Source organism: Myxocyprinus asiaticus, chromosome 32 (assembly GCF_019703515.2).
Source record: "Myxocyprinus asiaticus isolate MX2 ecotype Aquarium Trade chromosome 32, UBuf_Myxa_2, whole genome shotgun sequence".
In the NCBI taxonomy this organism is placed as follows: Eukaryota; Metazoa; Chordata; class Actinopteri; order Cypriniformes; family Catostomidae; genus Myxocyprinus; species Myxocyprinus asiaticus.
In genome coordinates this window covers 20005724-20027152 of record NC_059375.1, presented here as the reverse complement: position 1 = coordinate 20027152, position 21429 = coordinate 20005724, and the positions used below count along the sequence as shown (strand labels likewise).

General features: G+C 40.3%; 1 protein-coding gene across 2 annotated transcripts in view; it reads right to left on the bottom strand.

Annotated features, from left to right (window-relative positions):
* trrap (transformation/transcription domain-associated protein) overlaps positions 1-21429 on the bottom strand; it is a 133162-nt gene that overhangs the window by 14510 nt on the left and 97223 nt on the right. For both annotated transcript variants that reach the window (XM_051667374.1, XM_051667373.1), the window contains 5 exons: positions 15993-16154; positions 13426-13516; positions 12738-12937; positions 11643-11904; positions 2601-2826 (listed from right to left, as the gene is read on the bottom strand). In XM_051667374.1, the coding sequence (XP_051523334.1) occupies positions 2601-2826; positions 11643-11904; positions 12738-12937; positions 13426-13516; positions 15993-16154 (941 nt within the window). The remainder of the gene's footprint in view (positions 1-2600; positions 2827-11642; positions 11905-12737; positions 12938-13425; positions 13517-15992; positions 16155-21429) is intronic.

The window sequence follows — 21429 nt, the reverse complement described above, 5'->3', positions numbered from 1 at the left end:
GAGCTTGACGAGGTAATTAAGGCCCTGCCTGCAGGCAAGTCTCCGGGGCCAGATGGCTTTGCCGCTGAATTTTTTAGATCTTATGCTACAGAACTGCCTCCACTTTTGTGGAATCATTAAAGAATGGAAAGCTTCCGCCAACCATGACACAAGCCGGATCAGTCTGATTCTTGAAAAGGACAAAGATCCAAGCGAGTGTAAGAGTTATCGTCCAATTTCCCTGATCCAGCTAGACGTTAAAATATTGTCATTAGTTATGACATCTCTTATTCATATAGATCAGGTGGGGTTTATTTGGGGCCGCAGCTCTTCTGATAACATTAGGCGTTTCATCAATATCATGCGGTCAGTGGCGAATGATCAGACTCCGGTCACTGCCATCTCACTTGACACCGAAAAGGCGTTTGATATGGTAGAATGGGATTATTTTTTTAAGATTTTGGAAATATACGGGTTTGGGAATACTTTTATTGGATGAATTAAGTTACTTTATAGACACCCTGTAGCGGCGTTACAAACAAATAGATTAATTTCAGATTATTTTTCTCTGGATAGGGGCACCCGGCAGGGTTGCCCTCTTTCCACATTATTGTTCTGTCTTGCCCTGGAACCATTAGCAGCCGTGATAAGGAAGATGATTTTCCAGGGTTGATAGCAGGAGGTAGGGCGCGTAAGCTTCTGCTTTATGCAGATGATATTTTATTATTTGTCTCTGACCCCACTAGATCTTTGCCTTGCCTCCACAGAATTATTAATTTATTTTCTAAGTTCTCAGGATACAAAGTCAATTGGTCTAAATCCGAAGGTTTGGCTCTGACAGCGTACTGCCCAGTGATGGCTTTCCAGCCGTGCACCTTCCAGTGGCCCAATCAGGGCATTAAGTATTTGGGTATTTTATTCCCAGCAAATTTATCTGATTTAGTTAAGAGTTATTTTGACCCTTTAATAAAAAGTTTTGAGCAATGTGGGCAGGTGGGCTCCATTACATTTATCGTTGATTGGGAAGGTTAATGTTATTAAAATGAACTGTATTCCAAAATTCAACTACCTGCTATAGTCACTCCTTATAGATGTCTCCCTCTCTTATTTCAAGCAATTTGAGAGCATAGCGAAGTCTTTCATTTGGAATGGTAAACGTCCCAGATTACATTTCAGTAAACTGCATAGTCCGATTGACAAAGGTGGGCTAGGCCTACCCAAGATTTTGTTTTATTATTAGACATTTGGCTCATTGGTTGCTTCCACCTGAAAGAGCTCCTCCCAGGCTTTGTATTGAACAGGAAGTTCTTGCCCCTATTTTGCCATTGCAAAGCCTTTCTATCAATCTAACCGGAGAAGTTAAACTACACCCCGATATCTCGCATTTGCACTCGGTATGGACAAAAGTGTCTAGAGTGTTTAATTCAGATATTTATCAAAATGTTGCCTCGAGCTTATGGCTGAACCCTAAACTACGTATTAATAAGTCCCCTTTCTGTTGGTCAGAGTGGATTGTGAGGGGGGTTACTACACTCGGTGACCTACATGAGAGTAGTGTGTTGAGATCTTTTGGAAATTTGGTTCAACATTTTGGGATCCCCAGATCTCAGTTTGTTTTAGGTATCTACAACTGCGTCACTTGCTCTGTACTATTTTTGGGAATAGCATTCACCCCACTAAAGTGGCAGATACTATGAGAGTGGTGATTACTGCTTTTGGAAAAGATCATGAGGCATCAGTGTATTACCTCCTGTTAATTCAGAGTCTGGGGGATGGAACCTCTTCCAATCTCAAGAGATTATGGGAGAAAGATTTAAACTTGGAATTGGAGGAGGGACAGTGGGCTGGAATTCTAAAAAATGTCAAGACTGCATCTAGGGACGCAAGAGTGTGCCTTATGCAATTCAAGATTTTAAATCGGATCTGTTGGACCCCCTCTAGATTGTATAGGCTTGATCTTAAAGACACACCCACCTGCTGGCGATGCCAATCAGAGGATGGAGACGTAACCCATATCTTTTGGGGGGTGTGTTGAGATTCAGGAGTTTGCAATGTATTAGGCACTTGGGTATCATTTTGCCCCAGACAGTATTTTGTGTGATGGGGCGGTCATTGACATTGAAAACAGACACATAAAGAACATAACTGGGTTAACCAGTGTCATGATCGCCAGACAGATAACTTTAAGGGGCTGGAGGTCGGCTGGAGCACCCTCCTTTCAGGAAAGGTGCTCAAAGATGGGAAAGGTGGCGGCCTTTGAGGAGGGGTCGTATAGAAGAATGGGGAAGTACAATGGGTTCGTGGCGAAATGGGGTAGGTATATATAATTTAAGGATGGGCGATGAATTTTATTTTATATATATATATATATATATATATATATATATATATATATATTTTTTTTTTTTTGTCTGTGTCTATATAATTTGCGACCACAGGGATGTTGTTGGGGATTAGGAGGGGGAGGGGTAATAGTGGGGGTTAAAAAATTTTTTGTGTATATATGTTTTGTTTTTCTGTGTTAATTTATGAGAATCAATAAAAATTGTTAATCTGAAAATAAAATAAATAATTTCGCAATAGCCACCTATGAGTCAATGTGCATATGTATTGATTGTTACCTGGCAATCTTGATGTAATAGTGTGTGGGCTTAGGCATGAGGAACTCTCCCGGGATCTCCACTTCGGCAGTTTGGGCAGAGAAGTTGCTAAGGAAACGACATTTCTCTTCAATCAGGAAGAACTTGGGCAGCTGCTTGGTCTTGGCTTCCAGGATTTTGATCCACTTCTTCAGCTTTGAAATGAGGTTGTGCAGCTTCATGGAGCCGGGAACGCTGAAGTCAAAATCTGTGTGCAGAAAGAGTGACATGAAATGTTAAGAGATAAAGAGAGGAATAGATAGGTGGCTGAGAAAAAAAGAGAGAAGATAGAATTAAAAAATGTAGAAAAATTACAGCATGTGTGAAAGAGGTAGATGTGGCATGTAAAGTATAACTGATTGAGAAAGTGAAAGACGATGTTATCTCTGGATCAGGGAACAAATGTGGTACACTTCCTTCCAGGTTCCCCTTGCGACGTAAATGTGCTGATAACATCAAGGTTCATGAGGAGAGAAAAAAGGATTAACTGCTCAATGCAACTTCTAAATGACATTGCGCATTAACTTGGAGAGCAGACACAAAAGGTTTGGTCGGAATGCAAGCCACGTCCCCAATTTTAGAGACAACCTCCGGGCCAGAACGTCTTTATCAAATAGGCTAAAATCTGTTCCACTTTCATACTTCTGATGTGCCACATTAAGAAAACCACAGCACAAAAGAGGGGGAAAAAAGAAAAATTAAGCAATAAGGTATGAGGGGCTGCGCTATATATATATATTGTGAATATGGCCACAGCTGAAGGGCATTGTTGGGTACGACCTCTCCAGTTGTACCTACAGTTGAAATCAGAAGTTTATATACACTTAGGTTGAAGTCATTAAAACTAATTTTTTAACCACTTCACAGATTTAATATTAGAAAACTATAGTTTTGGCAAGTCGTTTAGGACATGTACTTTGTGCATGACACGATACATTTTTCTAACAATTATTTACAGACATATTGTTTCACATTTAATTGACTATATCACAATCCCAGTGGGTCAGAAGTTTACATACAAAGTTAACTGTGCCTTTAAGCAGCTTGGAAATTCCAGAAAATGATGTCAAGCCTTTAGACAATTAACTGCTGATAGGAGGTGTACTGAATTGGAGGTGTACCTGTGGATGTATTTTAAGGCCTACCTTCAAACTCAGTGCCTCTTTGCTTGACATCATGGGAAAATCAAAAGAAATCAGCCAAGGCCACAGAAAACAAATTGTGGACCTCCACAAGTCTGGTTCATCCTTGGGAGCAATTTCCAAATGCCTGAAGGTACAACGTTCATCTGTACAAACAATAGTATGCAAGTATAAACACCATGGGACCATGCAGCCACCATACTGCTCAAGGAGACGCATTCTGTCTCCTAGAGATGAACATAGTTTGGTGCGAAAAGTGCAAATCAATCCCAGAACAACAGCAAAGGACCTTGTGAAGATGTTGGAGGAAACAGGTTGACAAGTATCTATATCCACAGCAAAACAAGTCCTATATTGATATAACCTGAAAGGCTGTTCAGCAAGGAAGAAGCCACTGCTCCACAACCACCATAAAAAAGCCAGACTACAGTTTGCAAGTGCACATGGGGACAAAGATCTTACTTTTTGGAGAAATATCCTTTGGTCTGATGAAACAATGTAATTGTTTGGCCATAATGACCATCGTTAAGTTGGGAGGAAAAAGGGTGAGGCCTGCAAGCCGAAGAACACCATCCCAACCGTGAAGCATGGGGGTGGCAGCATCATGTTGTGGGGGTGCTTTGCTGCAGGAGGGACTGGTGCACTTCACAAAAAAGATAGCAACATGAACGAAAATTATGTGGATCTATTGAAGCAACATCTCAACACATCAGCCAGGAAGTTAAAGCTCAGTCGCAAATGGGTCTTCCAAATGGACAATGACCCCAAGCATACCTCCAAAGTTGTGGCAAAATGGCTTAAGGACAACAAAGGCAAGGTATTGGAGTGGCAATCACAAAGCCCTGACCTCAATCCGATAGAAAATTTGTGGGCAGAACTGAAGAAGCGTGCGAGAGCAAGGAGGCCTACAAACCTGACTCAGTTACACCGGTTCTGTCTGGAGGAATGGGCCAAAATTCCAGCAACTTATTGTGAGAAGCTTGTGGAAGGCTACTCAAAATGTTCTGACCCAAGTACAAACAATTTAAAGGCAATGCTACCAAATACTAACAAAGTGTATGTAAAGTTCTGACCCACTGGTAATGTGATGAAAGAAATAAAAGCTGAAGTAAATCATTCTCTCTACTATTATTCTGACATTTCACATTCTTAAAATAGTGATCCTAACTGAACTAAGAAAGGGAATGTTTTCTATGGTTAAATGTCAGGAATTGTGAAAAACAATTTAAATATATTTGGCTATGGTGTATGTAAACTTCTGACTTCAACTGTATATTCACAATATTGCCCAGCTTCAAGTGCCTTAATGCTATTTATGCATTTGTCACAACATATATAACAAAATATTAAAGGACACAGTTTCATTAAAACGTTTCTGTAAGCAAATTCCTCAAGTGCCTTCCACTAGAAAATATTGTACCTGTAACCAATACCAGAACATTATTCTAAGGATACTGTATAGTGAAATGGTAAACTACTGTTTTGCGTCATAGCTGTTAAAATATTGTGTACTTGGCTGGAACGCTGTATTGACCAATCATCACCCAGGACCAAAGACATTCATTTTATAATTATATATGCATTTTATCACCATTGGAACACCGTATAGACCAATCAGCATCAAGAACCAGATCTATCCGTTTTATAATTATATAATCTATTTTGTCACAGCTGGAATACCGCATAGACAAATCAGCAACTAGAACCGGAACTATAAGTTTAATAACAACATTATGTATTTTGGCATAGCTGGAATGCTGTACAGACCAATCAGCATCTAGAACCAGAACTATAAATGTTATGATTATATAATGTATTTTGGCACAGCTGTAATGCCATATAACCAATCAGCATCTAGAACCGGAATTATACATATTAAGTAAGGAATAATTGACTCCGGCCCGTTGAATTGTTGAAAAATAATGCACAGCCGAGGAGGTAATGTTGTGACCGTTGCACCTCGGGTGTGCATTATTTTTCAACAATTCAACGGGCCGGAGTCAATTATTCCGCTTATACCACGGTTACCACATCTTAAGACATCGTTCAGGGTTTTATCTCAAGAAATTTTCTGGTTTTCGTCCGTAAAACGCTCGTGAGTGGAAATACTTTCTTCCGCCACATATTCAGCTTCTTGCTTTAATACAGTCAGAACCTTCGTTGCTAATTCGAAAACGTCACATTAGAACTAGCAACGGAGTATTGCGCTGCTTTACTGGACTTACTGGAGTAACAAGTTAGTGCGTTTGTGCATGTGTGTGAGAGTTTGTATTTGAGGGATCGAAAGAGAGGAACTCTGAAAATGAAAGAGATCACTTCTGAGATTACCTTCTTTTTTACGACTCTTGTCAGAAGTAACGTCGCTTCAAAATCGCCATATTCCCGTTATAAACCTTAACAACTCTTTTTCATCCCCACTGAGATACAGGAGTACGCTGACATGACGACTCCGTTTTTCTCTCACGAGAATGTTTGGGCCTTAAGTGTGTGCGTTAAGCATATAATGTGTGTCCACGAGTGTGTGTGTGTCTGTGAGAGAGGGAACTCGAGGGTTTTTCCCACAGATATCTCAGATAATATAGAAACTGTTGTATTGACCAAGTGTATCAGCTCAAGCCTTCGTTGCTAATTCGAAAACGTCATGTTAGAACCAGCAACAGAGGCTTGCGCTGCTTTTCTCTCTCTCTCTCTCTCTGTGCGTGTGTGTGTGTGTGTGTGTGTGTGTGTGTGTGTGAAACTGAGGCAGGGGGGTAGCGCGGTGCTTTCCACTGTGAGGCTGATTAGGGCGAAATATATTGAAACATTAAAAGTTATTTCAGATAATAGAAATTATTGTATTGATCAAGTCGCGGAGGTGCGGCTCTATTTGTCAGTTGACTGGAGTCTCGGCGTGTGTGCGTGTGTAAGTGCGTATTCAACAAAAGTATTTTGTTGTGGTAGCCTGTAGGGCTCTTTGAAATAACTGAAATAATTTGGCGAAGTGATATAGAACCGTTATGTGGTCAAGACCTGGAAATACTTCATAGCTGTGCGTTTCCTTGAAAAATACTGCACACCTTAGAATGTCCGTCAACCAATCAGAATCAAGCATTCAACAGACCCGTGGTATAAAATTATATAATGTATTTTGGCACAGCTGGAATGCCATATAGACAAATTAGCACCTATAATCAGAATTATCCTTTTTATAATTATATCATGTACAGTGGCATGCAAAAGTTTGGGCACCCCTGGTCAAAATTTCTGTTGCTCTGAATAGTTAAGTGAGAAAATGAACTGATCTCCAAAAGGCATAATGTTAAAGATGAAACATTCATTTCAACATTAAGCAATATTAGTGTATTATTTTTATTTTGTACAATTTTAGAGTGAAAAAAAGGAAAGGAGCATCATGCAAAAGTTTGGGCACCCCAAGAGATTTGAGCTCTCAGATAACTTTTACCAAGGTCTCAGACCTTAACTAGCTTGTTAGGGCTATGGCGTTCAAGTGGAGTTCAAGTTGAGGTCTGGAAGACCAAGAAAACTTTCAGAGAGAACTCCTCGTAGGATTGCTAGAAAGGCAAATCAAAACCCATTTGACTGCAAAAGACCTTAAGGAAGACTTAGCAGACTCTGGAGTAGTGGTGCACTGTTCTACTGTGCAGCGACAGCTGCACAAATATGACCTTCATGGAAGAGTCATGAGAAGAAAATCTTTCCTGCATCCTCACAACAAATTTCAGTGTCAGAAGTTTGCAAATGAACATCTAAAACAAGCCTGATGCATTTTGGAAACAAGTCCTGCGGACTGATGAAGTTAAAATGTAACTTTTTGGCCACAATGAGCAAAGGTATGTTTGGAGAAAAAAAGGTGAAGAATTTCATGAAAAGAACACCTCTCCAACTGTTAAGCACGGGGGTGGATCGTTCATGCTTTGGTCTTGTGTTGATGCCAGTGGCACAGGGGAACATTTCACTGGTAAAGGAAAGAATGAATTAAAATAAATACCAGCAAATTCTGGAAGCAAACATCACACCAAAAAGCTGAAGATGAAGAGGATTGCTTCTACAACAGGATAATGATCCTAAACACACCACAAAATCCACAATGGTCTACCTCAAGAGGTGCAAGCTGAAGGTTTTGACATGGCCCTCACAGTCCCCCGACCTAAACATCATTGAAATTCTGTGGATAGACCTCAAAAGAGCAGTGCATGCAAGACGGCCCAAGAATCTCACAGAACTAGAAGACTTTTGCAAGGAAGAATGGGCGAAAATACCCCAAACAAAAACTGAAATACACTTAGCTGGCTACAAAACGTTTTTACAAGCTGTGATACTTGCCAGGGGGTGTTACTAAGTACTGACCATGCAGGGTGCCCAAACTTTTGCTTCGGGCCCTTTTCTTTTTTTGTTATTTTGAAACTGTAAAAGATGAATATAAAAAAGTAAATTTGCTTAAAATATTAAAGAAATGTGTCATCTTTAACTTTTTAGCCTTTTGGAAATCAGGCCATCTTTTGCTCGCTTAGCTATTCACAACAACAGAAATGTTGATCAGGGGTGCCCAAACTTTTGCATGCCACTGTACTTGGCACAGCAGGAACGTTATATAGACCAATCATTGACTTTAATTCAAAACTCTCTTGCATTAAGCTGCCACTCATTTCAGGGTAAAGCCAGTGAGATGTAGCTGCATAATTATGGACCATTTAAAGACTCTTACTGCCCGGATGACACTTATAATAATGTCAATGTCTTGTGTGACATTTTGATTAGCTGCCATAAGCAACACTGCTGCCACCCATTTCCACACCCTGAATTAGATGATGTCTTATAGAATCAGACACACTCTGTAATCATGGCCTTTCTGACACATTCTGGAGACTTAAAGACTGTTTAGGTGCTTAATGACCAGTGAGCAATATGAAAGTGATTTGACTTGAAATGCACAGCTACACTCAGCAGTTGACTTGCTGTAATCAATTTAGAAAAAAAAATGAACAGACTATGCCCTGAAGTGAGAAGTTTTTCAGATAACACTGCTCACAAGCACCTCCTGGGCAGCACAAGTTCTGTTCTGATAAATGTTGCACATTTGTTGGCCTGTTGGCTGTTTTTTGTGGAGTGTGGCAGGGGAGTACTGTCTCACTGACCTGGGATCAGCTCAACTCATGGGGGATTTGAGTTCTCCACTGCTGTGGAAAACAAAGTCTCTGCTCTCTGACCTGTGCAAGAGATACACCGAAGGCGGAAGTTTTGTGCACCTAATAATGCTCTGTGGAGGTGGCCAAGCACTAAAAATACTCTCCTCCCCCCTCCCCCCTTGGCTGCGCCGCTCACTGTGCAGAAGTCTCCAGTGAATTCTCTACTTTAAATTCCATCACTGTAATGCCTGAGTGAACACAGTGTACAGCATGACAGGAGCCCTGAAATGCTCTTGCTTCAGATCATTGCAGACAATAATGTTAGAGAAATGGCATAACCTCACTACATTTCAGAAAACATTAACACCACATCCAGTATTTCTTTTAGCTTTGACATTACTTTTCATTAAGGCTGGGTGATATTGCTAACCAGTTACCTCTTAATTTTTTTTTTTAGCTTTTTGATGAAATTCATTATACAGTATATCTCAGTATTTATGCATTTGCTACCAAATGGCTTAAAAGGTTGACTTTTGTTTTATAAATAGAGTAACCATTATTTCAGTAAAAAAAAAAAAAAAAAAATCCATCCTTGTTTAATGCAAATGTATATAAACAGTGATATTTACTGGTATTTATTTTTACTAAAACATTTTAATTTATGAATAAACAAATAAATAAATAAATGACCAAAATGCCAAATGGAGACTTCTGTAAACACTTTTGAGAGATGCAAATGATCCGAGATCAGATAATCACTGAATCAGAGTTTTGAATCAAAACATTTAAATGGACAGTTTGAACTGATTCCGGTAATGAATCGAACTTACAACGCTTTTAAAACAACTCTTAACACTCTCATACTCATGAGTCGAAAGTGCAATAAAATCATTGTGACATTCACAATTTTGTTTAATCTTATAATCGGCAGCAAATTAACTGCAAATATATTGTGAATACTCCATTTCCAACAGTGGGGAACGGAGAGCTTGGAGGAGACGCGTCAAAGAAAAGGGTGGAGGAAACAGAACGAAAGGGGCTGCTCGCTTTGATGGTTCCCCTCCAAAAATCATTCCCAGTGGCACACAGTGCCAGGTGGGCAGAAAGAGCTCAGGGCACTGGCCATGTCTCACTGCCCAGAGACAGCTGGCACCACAACATCTGTTTTACACCCTTACAACCTTAACAGTCCTCCAAAGCAATGAACACACACACACTGGCCTCAGGATAGGGCTTAAAATATGGAAAGAGAGTTTAAGAGTGTTCAAGGCATACTGAGCTGGAGGAGCTACAGGTGGACAGGGGAGAGAAGTATAAACATATTCTGCTCTCCTGTGCAGAGGACAGCTGAGGGGGAGTTTGTTTTAACAGTAGGCTTTGGATCACACATGCTCCTTTGCTGTGCTTTTTGAGAGTCAGGTCTACACCAGGGGTACTGGAAGGTAACTGTTGTGCAGTGTGTACATGACTAGCTTGAGGAAAGAGCCATGCCAACTTCTCCCCTACACTGAGAGAGACATCAAACATACCTCTGGGGGGTTAAGGTTCTGACATTTGGGATTTAAAGATAAAGTCACAGAAAAATACAGCACTTTCTCTCTGTTAAAGGAAAGGTCCAGGTTCAGTGCAAGTCAAGCTCTATCAACAGCATTTGTGGTATAGAATATCAAAGAAAATAATTCTGACTCATCCCTCACTTAAAAAAAACAGTAAGTTACAGTAAAGCACTTATAATGGAAGTACAGAGAGCCAGGTAATGAACATTAAAATACACACCGTTTCCAAGTATAGCCAAAAGATGTAAACCTTATGTGTGTTTGAAAGTGACAAGTGTGACAGAATTCCACTTTGTCTGTGCAAAATTTCATCCAATTTTTCAACTTCAATGTCATGACCATGTAAATGGTCTTTTTTGGCTGGTAAAGATGGTAAACTCAATAACTTTCACATGATACATGCAATGATATCAGGAAGAGACAGTTTACACTACGTGGAGTAAACTTGACTCTCAGGAATTACTTAACCCATAACCAAACTTTCATCCACCTAGAAAAGTATTTCCACTTCAAAAAGGACAACTGACCCTTTGCTAAGCTCTGCCTTCCTCGGTTACCGTTGCTTGCTCTGACAAGTTTTGCAGATCTTCTCATAGGAATGAATGGGAGATTGCTGAAAACGGCACACTTTTTGGCAAAATATTCCTCATAAAATCAATGGATATTATTCTTATTCATCATCCCATTAAATCTAATCACATTGTTCACCATGCCAATTATTCCCTGAGTTGGCCTGGTGGAGAGGCCTGTGGTAAACACCGAGCAGGTGTGGTTATGCAGAACAGAGACAAGAGTGAGAGGCACGTGTAATTGTGCACAGGGGACGTTTTCCTTCAAGAGCACTTAATGACTGGAGTTTCACTTCAGTTTTGGGATGTGAAGACAACATGAAACAGCATTTGCAACACATAAGAGTGAAATTGAATATTATTAGCAGGAGATAATGTAGGACAGGGCTCGATTTTGCCCATCAAGATTTGATTAGATCGTGAAAATCCAGCTATGACATTTTGGATGATATTTTTTTCCCCCTGTCCACGTGGCCTTGGTAAAGATAGCAGAAAAGTAGTTTTTCTTTTTGATGAAACAATGAAAAAATAATAATTCTTTGTAATAATGTGCACAAATAAATTATGTACAATAAGGGACATTTATCAAGAAAGAACATGAGGTTCATTTTGTATGCAGAGGTGTTCTGACCTGTGGTGAATTGGCCCTTCATCTTCTGAAAAACAGGGTCTTGAGCAGTAGCTTGAGCTCGACGGGCCAGGGACTCTGAAGCAGCACTGGAGAACATGGTGGACACGTTAGAGACGTTCTCCAGTCCCACGCCAAATGTGCTCACCAGCTTTTTCACGAAGTTGAGTGTATGAGGAGTAATTTTAGCATCAGACACGGCTCCACTCTTTTCAAACGCCACCGAGTAGCATTTCGCTAGCCCCTGCTGGAGTTGACGCAAGACCTGAGGAAAGAAAAAGATGAAAAATTTAGAGAAGCAAAGAAACTAGGATAAATGGTTAACAAATCTTTAGTGAAGGATACTGTGAAGGATAACAATCTAAATTTTCCATTCTAATATTACTACAAATTCTTCAGCAGCAAAGATGTTCACCAGAGAGCTCAATAAAATCCCACCTCAAGTCTTTGCTGCAGAGGTTAAGCCTAGACTTCAAGTGAAGATCGCCATTAACAGACTAATGTGGTCTGGGACTACACTTCTTCAATGTCTAGAGAATTAAACCCACTTTTTACTTCTCTCAACTCTCTCACACTTTCTTTCATCCTCCAATTCTCCTTGCTAAACTTTTTTTCCCTGCCCTTCTTCGTCCTCCTCTTCTGCCGTCTCCCGGTGAGTGTCCCACAGGAGCATCCAACTGTCCCTGCTCCTCTGTCCCTGTCCAGTCTCTATGCATCAGCCCTGTCATGGCAATTCAATCTCCCCAGATTCTGTCTACACTCCCCTGACCCATCAATCACTGCAAGCCCCTCGCCAAAGCCCGATTAGCACTGGAGCGCCAGCGTCCACCTGCACCGCAAAACCACTTTTCAGCCTCACTGAGCCCCAATCGTTCCCCTCTGTCAGCTTTCATGTGATCAGCCGGTGCTCTGAAAACAGCTATGTGCATGTGCCTCAGAGAGCATGCGGTGTAAGACTAAAGAATGTAAGCAAACCGGACAGAAAACGCATTCACGTCATGTTTAACTTGTGCTTGGGGCTGATGTGCTTTAAGAGGTTACCACTCGCTTCTGGAATACGAAAACGCTCTCTAAAATCTAAAACCTGGTATGTCTCACCTCCTCGTGCCAGTTCTCCCTGAACCAGACCATCTGGTCCACGATGCCCTCCAGAGATGAGAGCAGGGTGGGGTGGAGCTCACGCTGCATGTGCATGATCCGGCTGCAGCGCCACATGGGAGCGGTGGCGCGGATGGGACCTGGGTCAGAAGCAGAGTGGGTCTGGGCTGCCGCCGAACTGGGCTGCTGCTGCCCAGAGTCTGAGGCGAGAAGACATCACAGAGAGGAAGCGTCATTATGAAAACATTTGTTAAATTTAAAATAATAAAATAATAGGAAGAACTGAAACTAAAATACATTTTCACGCCTTCAAAATGAACAAAAATATTAAAATGACCAAATTAATTTCAGTTTTGTTACACAGCATTATAATATTTTAAACCTTTACAACCTGCCTTCATTAAACATTAAAATGCCACTGGATGCTCAACACACTAGATACACCCCTGAGAAATTTAATAATGTTAAACATATTTAATTCAAAGCAGTTAAAACATCAACTTTGGTAGCCCTAAAATACTAAATTAATTAAAAATATACTGAAAAACGAAAACAAATTACATTAAAAACACAAAAACTAAGAATGAAAACTAAAATGTAATTATAATAACCCTGCAGAGAGCTAACCTACAAATTGAAGGGCTCTCTATTGTTCAGTGTGAATGATGTGAAAAAACTCCAGTCGTACCGCTCTTGTAGCGCTCCCTCTGCTCGATTTTCAGCGTCAGGTACAGGGTTCGGATCGGAAAGTACACAGCTTGAGGGTAGACACGTCCCACCTAAGAGAAACAGTTGCAGATTACATTTCAGATAGTCCCTGTTGGCTCAGGACAGAGTGAGCAAGAGAAACATAGTGCTGACAAGTTTTGAAACTTTTCTGAGATAGTCAGCCTTTTGAAAATGAAACCGTCAGGGGAAAGCAGCGAGATGGACAAACATCAAGGGCAGATTAAAACCATGGCTCAATATGACACTCGCTAAAAGCTTGTCAAGCCCAGTTGTACACTCTCTCTCTCCGGGATCTGCTTTGTACTTGAGCAGGATCACAAAGAAAAGGTTCATACTGTTTAATGCTCCAGATCAAAAGCTCATGTAATTGTCAAAATGGCACTGACGCACTTGCATTAAGATAAACATTTTTCTTTTATTTTAGGCTTTTTTTTGACAGCACCGATTAGAAACAGGAAATTATAGTGGGAAAAGCAAGGAACAGGATTGGCAAATCAACCGACCTAGACTCAAACATGTGTCGGCCAAGCACAACATGCTAGAGCATTCTTTCAATGTTGCGCATCCAAAATTGTTCAGCTTGTTTGAGTGTCACAACATAGCAACACTGGCTCAACCAATGGTGTGAGTTTCGGCAAGACTACCTGTTTGATTGGCCAACTGAAGACTGGGCAGAGTGTTTGGGGACACTGTTTTAAATATTTTTGTAAATTTAAATTTGGCACCGCCAGTCATGCGGAAAGTACACACAGCAGCTTTACCGAATAACCAAAGCAACAAGTTATTTCAAATAAAAAAAGCCCTTCAGCCCCAGCTTCTGAGCCTAACCTTATATACAACAGACAGAGTCAGCTGACTCATAAACAAATCTTTGGTTCAATTTTATTAATTTTATTGCTATGCGATATCCTCAAAATCATGCTTATCACTTGTTCTCCGCTGGCAAGGTGATATTTGTGAGGGATGTGAATGTTGTCTTATCGGTGTGAGGGGTATAAAGACAAATACATGGAGGCAGCAGACAGCGCTCCTACTGAAACCGCCCACAGCCCCTCTCAGGTCTCACAGCACACAGCTCAAGCAGGCCATTAGAGTGAAAACCTGATCTACATCAAGCAGATACAGAAAGCAGGCTGGCCTTTAGGTGTAAAGAGACACCTCAGAGTCCAGATTGGCTTTTATATGAAAAGCAGCCATGGCTAAAACTTTGTTAAAAGCTTGTTAATTATCGCATTAAAAATGAACGAGGTGAAAAGGGGAAGAGATCACCCCTAAAATGTGAGAAAAGTCATATTTTAAGGTGTGTGTGCGGGCATGTAAAGGGTGTCTGCATGCATAAAGGTGGTGAGTTTTCCTCATCTACGTTTCATCTCAAGGCACCCCACAGCTCACATTCATCAATATTTCACCAAACGTTTTTAAAACATTGCGCCAACTGGAGCACAGCTAAATAATTCAGAGCCCAAGATAAAGGAGCTTCATACGCTGGAGATTTCACTTGAAAATCAAGAGTTTAACAAAACGTCTACCTTTCGCTCATCACCAATGCCTTAGATCACAACCAAAGATCCTTTGACAAGGAGACCCTTGAAAAGCCCATTAATTGAGATTATGGTGTGCAAACATATCCATTTCATTTGGTGCTTATCAGGAATTCAAGTGTACTTAATCTCAAATTGAAGCATTTCCACTGCATGGGTGCGTCTGCGCTGAAATGGAGAGATTAGGAGTCGCTGGTCTGCTGCGTGTACGTGAGAAGAGGAGAGCGCATGCTGAGCTGCATGCAAAGCCTGTTTGAAATAAGTCAGTGTAGGAGAGAGGGATTTCGACCTCTCTTCACATGGGTTAAGTGCACAGATCTATCTCCCCTGTCTCTCTCTCTCTCTCTCTCTCTCTCTCTCTCTCTCTGGGCCCTTGGAGCAGCCGTTTCCTCTTTGAAGTTCAGGAGCTTTTTAAATGGCTTGGAAATAATACTCCATCAAGGAGGGCAAATTAGTCTCTTGTTTAATTTGTGGTTTTATTCCCACAGTTTGAGAGTCTTTGAAATTGCCCCAAAAACAATGTTTTGCATAAATAATTAAAGAGGCAGGAGGGAACCGGTAAAACTATGAATTTAACAAAAGGGGGTACTAACTGGAAATTGTATCTCATTGCAAAGCAAAATAAGTTCATCTTGATTAGAAGGACCACACATCTTAATGTGTTCATTCTACTTCTTTCAACTCAAACTTTGATTATTTTTAATTTCAAAACATTTCACACCAATCTAAATTCAACAACTTTTCTAATTTTAAGATTAGTTAAGGCATATACCTTGCAGTCAAATTCACCAGACAGCAAACTATATTTAACTTTATAAAGTGTCTTAAAAACGTGACACTCATGGTGTGAGACGCTGAAAAAAAGACCAAAAGACAATGTAAACGACTTTGAATTATCTGTCGAATTTCTGAGTAGACAAAATGACCTAAACCATCCAATTATGAATGTGCTGCTAAGGAACAAAAGTGTAGCAAGGAAACCAACCTGGCTGATAAGGTTGAGGAGAGGTTTGCCCTCTGAGCCCACCAGGCATGTGAGGAGCTGAGGGATCCAGGCCAGCCATTGGATGGGCGGTACTCCAATACAGTATTTGTCCACAGCATCGGCCAATGTGTTCTTATCATCAAAACTCAACAGCCACAGCACCTGAGGAAGAAGACAGACATCGACCGACAAATGAAGAAGGGAACTGACAGACTAGGCAATGCATTTCATTTTAAACTAAAGCTACATGTCTGAGTTTGAGGATGAGGCCATCAGCTCCATGAAATAGCTACTCAAAGCCTTAATGGCTTGTAAAATCATCTCAGCTGCCTCTCTCCTGCCAGTAAGCCACTATCGCCTCTTGCTTTTTGTTGGTGGGTTCTGGTATGGTGACAGTAGGTATGGTAGCAAATGACCCTCCATCTCGTGAGGCCGGATAGAGGACAGCCCGGGCCACATTACTTGTGGATAATTACCGATAATCAGCGAGCAGCCATTTTCATTAATCAAGTGTAAACTATGCCAATGTCTCTGAAGCTTCAGTGGACAGCAGTAATCCAGACATAATCTAATTGTGCTCCTTGCGTTAAAACCCACAGGGGAAAAAAGGAAAAGCAAAATGGTGTGAAGCTGTTTGATCTGGCATACAGAACTCAACAGACTGTCATGTGTATAATATCCATACAAAACCCCTCATCAGGCCTAATAATATAATTACATCCATCACTGGAGGTTCATCAGTCTGAATGCAGTGCACCCACCTGCTGCAGCTGCTTTAATTTAGAAATGGCGCACGGTGACGGATATGCCCTCCATTAAACAAAGCCATCAGAGAGCAGAAAGGGTTTACTGGACTACAAATGAACACTCAGTTTGCCTGTGTTATGGTAAATGGGTTTAACGTTAAAACTAATTACAGGCCTGTCGAAAAAAGATGCTATCCCTTTATTACCTACTCTGTGCATCTCTAGCTATCCATTTAGCTATTTTGGAAAAACACTAAGCATATGCTTTTCTCTTAGAAGGCTTCAGATGGAGTGAAACCCATTTGATCTGTAGTTCAGGGTGCATACATGTACACTGCAGTGGCCCATTTGCTGATCATGACCCATGGGATCACGGCATGTTTTACTGGCTGGCTTAGGCAGGCGTCTCGGTGTTGCACAGGGTCAGGCTTCCAAGAACTGTGTAGATTGGACTGACAGAGGTGGAATGAAGCTTTTAACCTTTGGGTAGCATGGCCTACTGGTGAGTAGGGATGCACCGATACCACTTTTTCTCTTCCGATCCAATTCCGATATCGGCAATCTCAGTATAGGCCGATACCAATCCCGAACCAATACCAGTGTTGTTTTTTTGCATAATCAGTTAAGAATCTCTTTATATTATTGTGTGGAACTAATTGAGTGTGCTCTTTAATATGTAAAGAAACACAAACCTCTAACTACACATTATTTCAATATAAATGTATAGCTTATTAAGAAAACTATACTAGTATATACTAGTTAACTAGTATACTGGATAATGTAGCAGCAAAATTAACAGTAATTCCAGTATAAGACATCAGTAGAAAATATGTTTTTTTTTTTGCAAAATGTTTTCAACTTGTATCTGGACTTTAAAGGTTTCAGATCTCTTTTTTGTTCAATTTAGTTGTAAGATATCAGCTCACTTTTCATTCACACAGTTATTTTTTGGAACCCATTCAACTTAAATATTATTATAATTTGTAAACAAATGATAATAATAATATTATAATAGTAATATATAGTAATAAATCTCAATCGTACACCTTTAATTTTTAAACCCTCACGCTTTTATTTTGACATTCTGAACTATCCAGGAAGTCCTGTATGTGTCTGTTTGTAGGCAAGTTCACAGTAGTTTAATTTGCTTCTTATTTAAATTCTGGCAAAAAAAAAAAAAAAAAAAAGCACCTCCAGTGCCATTCTAAATGCATATTATAAGTGAACCGAACTTTTGAGCATCTACATCAGATGTTTGTGAGTAGCGCTCAAATATTGCGCACCGTGTGAAGGCTAAAAATAGCCGCAAGTGTGTGTGTAAACGGAGCAGTGCCATTCACTTATGCACTGGAGCTGTGCGTGCATTTTATATATTTACGTATTAAACACAGCCTTTTGTGATTCACAGAGCTAATCGCACATCTTCAGGTGGCTTTGAATAAAATGCATGAGTCATATGAACTACTTTAATTGTGTTTTTATGGTTCTTTTATGTCATTTTTTTGAGCTTGACAGTAACGAACATGACTAACACACAGTATCGGATTTGGATCGGGCTCATCGGACCGATACCCGATCTGTCTAAAAGCTTCAGTATCAGAGCCGATACCAATCCAGGTATCGGAACAGTGCATCCCTACTGGTGAGTGGGGTAACTGAAGTAGTCAGTCCACACGGGTGGTTTGAGGCACTCAAGATGGACGTTAAACTATTAAAGAGATGCAATTTGTGTGTATGAGGTTTGCATTGCAGAAAATGTGCAAAAAGTTTGAAGATTCCATCTGGGCCTACTGATAATCAACACCTTGTTGTGGCCAATACTGATAATTTTTCTTTTTGCATTTTAAGTCTTTAACTAGTGTGGCTAGTTAAATAAAAAGCACTAAACAGGTGTCGTTTTAAAAGCTTAGAATCTGGACTTTACAACGCAATTAAGTATATACACTGATGAGCCAAATCATTATGACAACCCCCCCTAATATGCTGTTGGTCCACTGTGTGCCACCAAAACATGGCATGGACTCTACAAGACCCCTGAAGGTGTCCTGTGGTATCTGGCACCAAGACATTAGCAGCAGATCCTTCAAGTCTTGAAAGTTGTGAGGTGGAGCAGCCATGGATCGGACTTGTTTGTCCAGCACATCCCACAGATGCCCAATCGGATTGAGATCTGGGGAATTTGGAGGCCAGGGCAACACACTGAACTCTTCATCATGTTCCTCAAACTATTCCCGAACAATGTGTGCAGTGTGGCAGGGCGCATTATCAGGGACTCATCAGACCAGGCAACCTACTTCTACTGCTCCAAGGTCCAGTTCTGACGCTCACGTGCTCATTGTATGCGCTTTTGATGGTGAACAGGGGTTATCATGGGCACTCTAACCAGTCTGCGGCTACGCAGCCCCATACACAGCAGGGTGCGATGCACTGTGTGTTGACACATTTCTCCCTTAACCATCATTAAAATTTTCTGTGACTTTTGCCAGTAGACCTTCTGTCGGTTCGGACCGGACAGGATATCCTTCGTTGCCCTCGAGCATCGATGAGCCTTGGGCGCCCAACACCCCGTCGCCGGTTTGTGTTTTGTCCCTCCTCGGACCACTGTCAGAAAGTACTCATCACTGCTGACCGGAAACACCCCACAAGCCTTGCAGTTCAAGAAATGCTTTGATCCAGTCATCTGTCTATAACAATTGGGCCCTTGTCAAAGTCGCTTAGGTCTTTATTCCTGCCTATTTCTACTGCATTCAACACGCTGACTACGAGAACTGACTGTTCGCTTACCATCTAATCTACCCAGACCCTGACATGTGGCCTTGTTTGGAGATGATCAACCTTATACACTTCACCTGTGAGTGGCCATAATGTTTTGGCTCATCAGTGTATCAAGGTTATTATCGTGAACAGAATGAAAGCTAAATGTAAAAAAAACATTTTCGTAAACTGAAATAAAAACCCACATAATTGGAAAAACTGAAACTAAACTAAAATACATTTTCATAGCTCTGAAGAAACTAAAAATAATCGTAAAAAATATTTCGTTTTCTTTCTTGTTGCGATAGGTTCTTAAACTTTATAGGTTCTTAAACTTTAAACACGCTATCACCTTATCAGGCTGCGATGGCACGAGCAGATGGCCTATTGCCCTCATTACATTAGCAAAGACAGAGCGGGAGGGAATCACTACAGTACATCATGGAGAGAAGCAAAGCAGTTAGAAAACTAGGGTGAACAGAGTCGGTCCCGGTTTTACGAGGTGTGTTCTGGTGTCCTGTCTTCAACTGTTCACGGATTTTTTTTAAATTTGAAATTAAATATCCTCAATGTCCTTCTTGGTATCGATTGCAGGGAAGGGAAGATATTTTATTGCATTGCATGATGATTTGACGATACTTTCATTCAAGTTTTGCAGCATTCCGCTCGGAATCTATCTGGTTACCATGACAACAACTCACGATCTTGGTGCTCTTCGCTGCTCTTGGTCATCATCCAAAGCAAATTAGAAATGCCCAAATGAAAATGCATGTTCAACAAGCTGAAAGAAGCTGATCTATTTCTTTGCACAGCATGTGAAAATGGAAAATGGGTTTTGCTGTCACTGTAAACGTTCACTTTCCCATGGCTACAGTGTTAAATAAGAGATTGCAGGTCATATTCATACAGCTGTATTTTTTTTTTTTAAATAGTATAAGCACTTAAATGTGGAAATTTGGAATTGTATTTTAACTTTTAAGTTCCAATGTTGCAAATTTTGTGTAAAAATGTGTAGCTGACAAGAAATTTCAAGCACTGACAAGTCAAACCATTATTACACATGCAATATGACATCATATGGATAGAATAGGCTACATGGAATTTGTACATTTTACAAATATCTAAAATGTGTTTAAAATCATATAAAACAGTATGTAAAAAAATAAACTACTATAGTAGTACTCACAAACTATAGTAAGTATTTGTATGTGAAAAACCTGTTTACACAAATATACCACTTTTATCCAACAAATTATCGGTTGCAATTCCATTATCAATTTTCCCAGTTATTGGTCAATAATGTATAGGTCACCAATATATTGTGGGTCTCTAAGAAAACCCAAGTATTCTTATTTGTGAGTGGAATGAAACCTCAGTTGAAGTAACTGGACAAAGCCAAGCCTGTGCAGACAATAGGTGAATGCATCTTAATGATGAAGCAGGGTTCCCGCTCTTTTCAAGGCACAAATTCCCAGGACATTTCCAGGGCATTTTATGCACCCAACAATTGTAATATTTAAGCAAAAACACGTGTCCATTTAAATCTAGCTTTTATTTTGGCGTTTATGTGTGTTTTTGATGGTAGTCTCTTGCCTCCAGTTTCCTCCATGGCCCAGTATGATTATTAATCCCCATAGTCTGTATGTGCTGTGCGCTTCAAAGTGCCCTCTGTCTCTGTTATTTCACACACAAGACTGCACGTGATGATCATGATGAGGTGTTTTCAGTGTATGAGCAGCCGTCTCTACACATTCATTTTGAAACGTGCATCATTTGCAGATTATTTATTTATTCAATTAAATCAGATACATTTTACATTTAATTATCAAACTACGACATATCACAATTTTAATTTGATTAATTGTACATTCAAACATTCATTTCCGTCCAAATATGTCATAATCCATGACATTCTGCATTTTATTGCTAAAGCCATT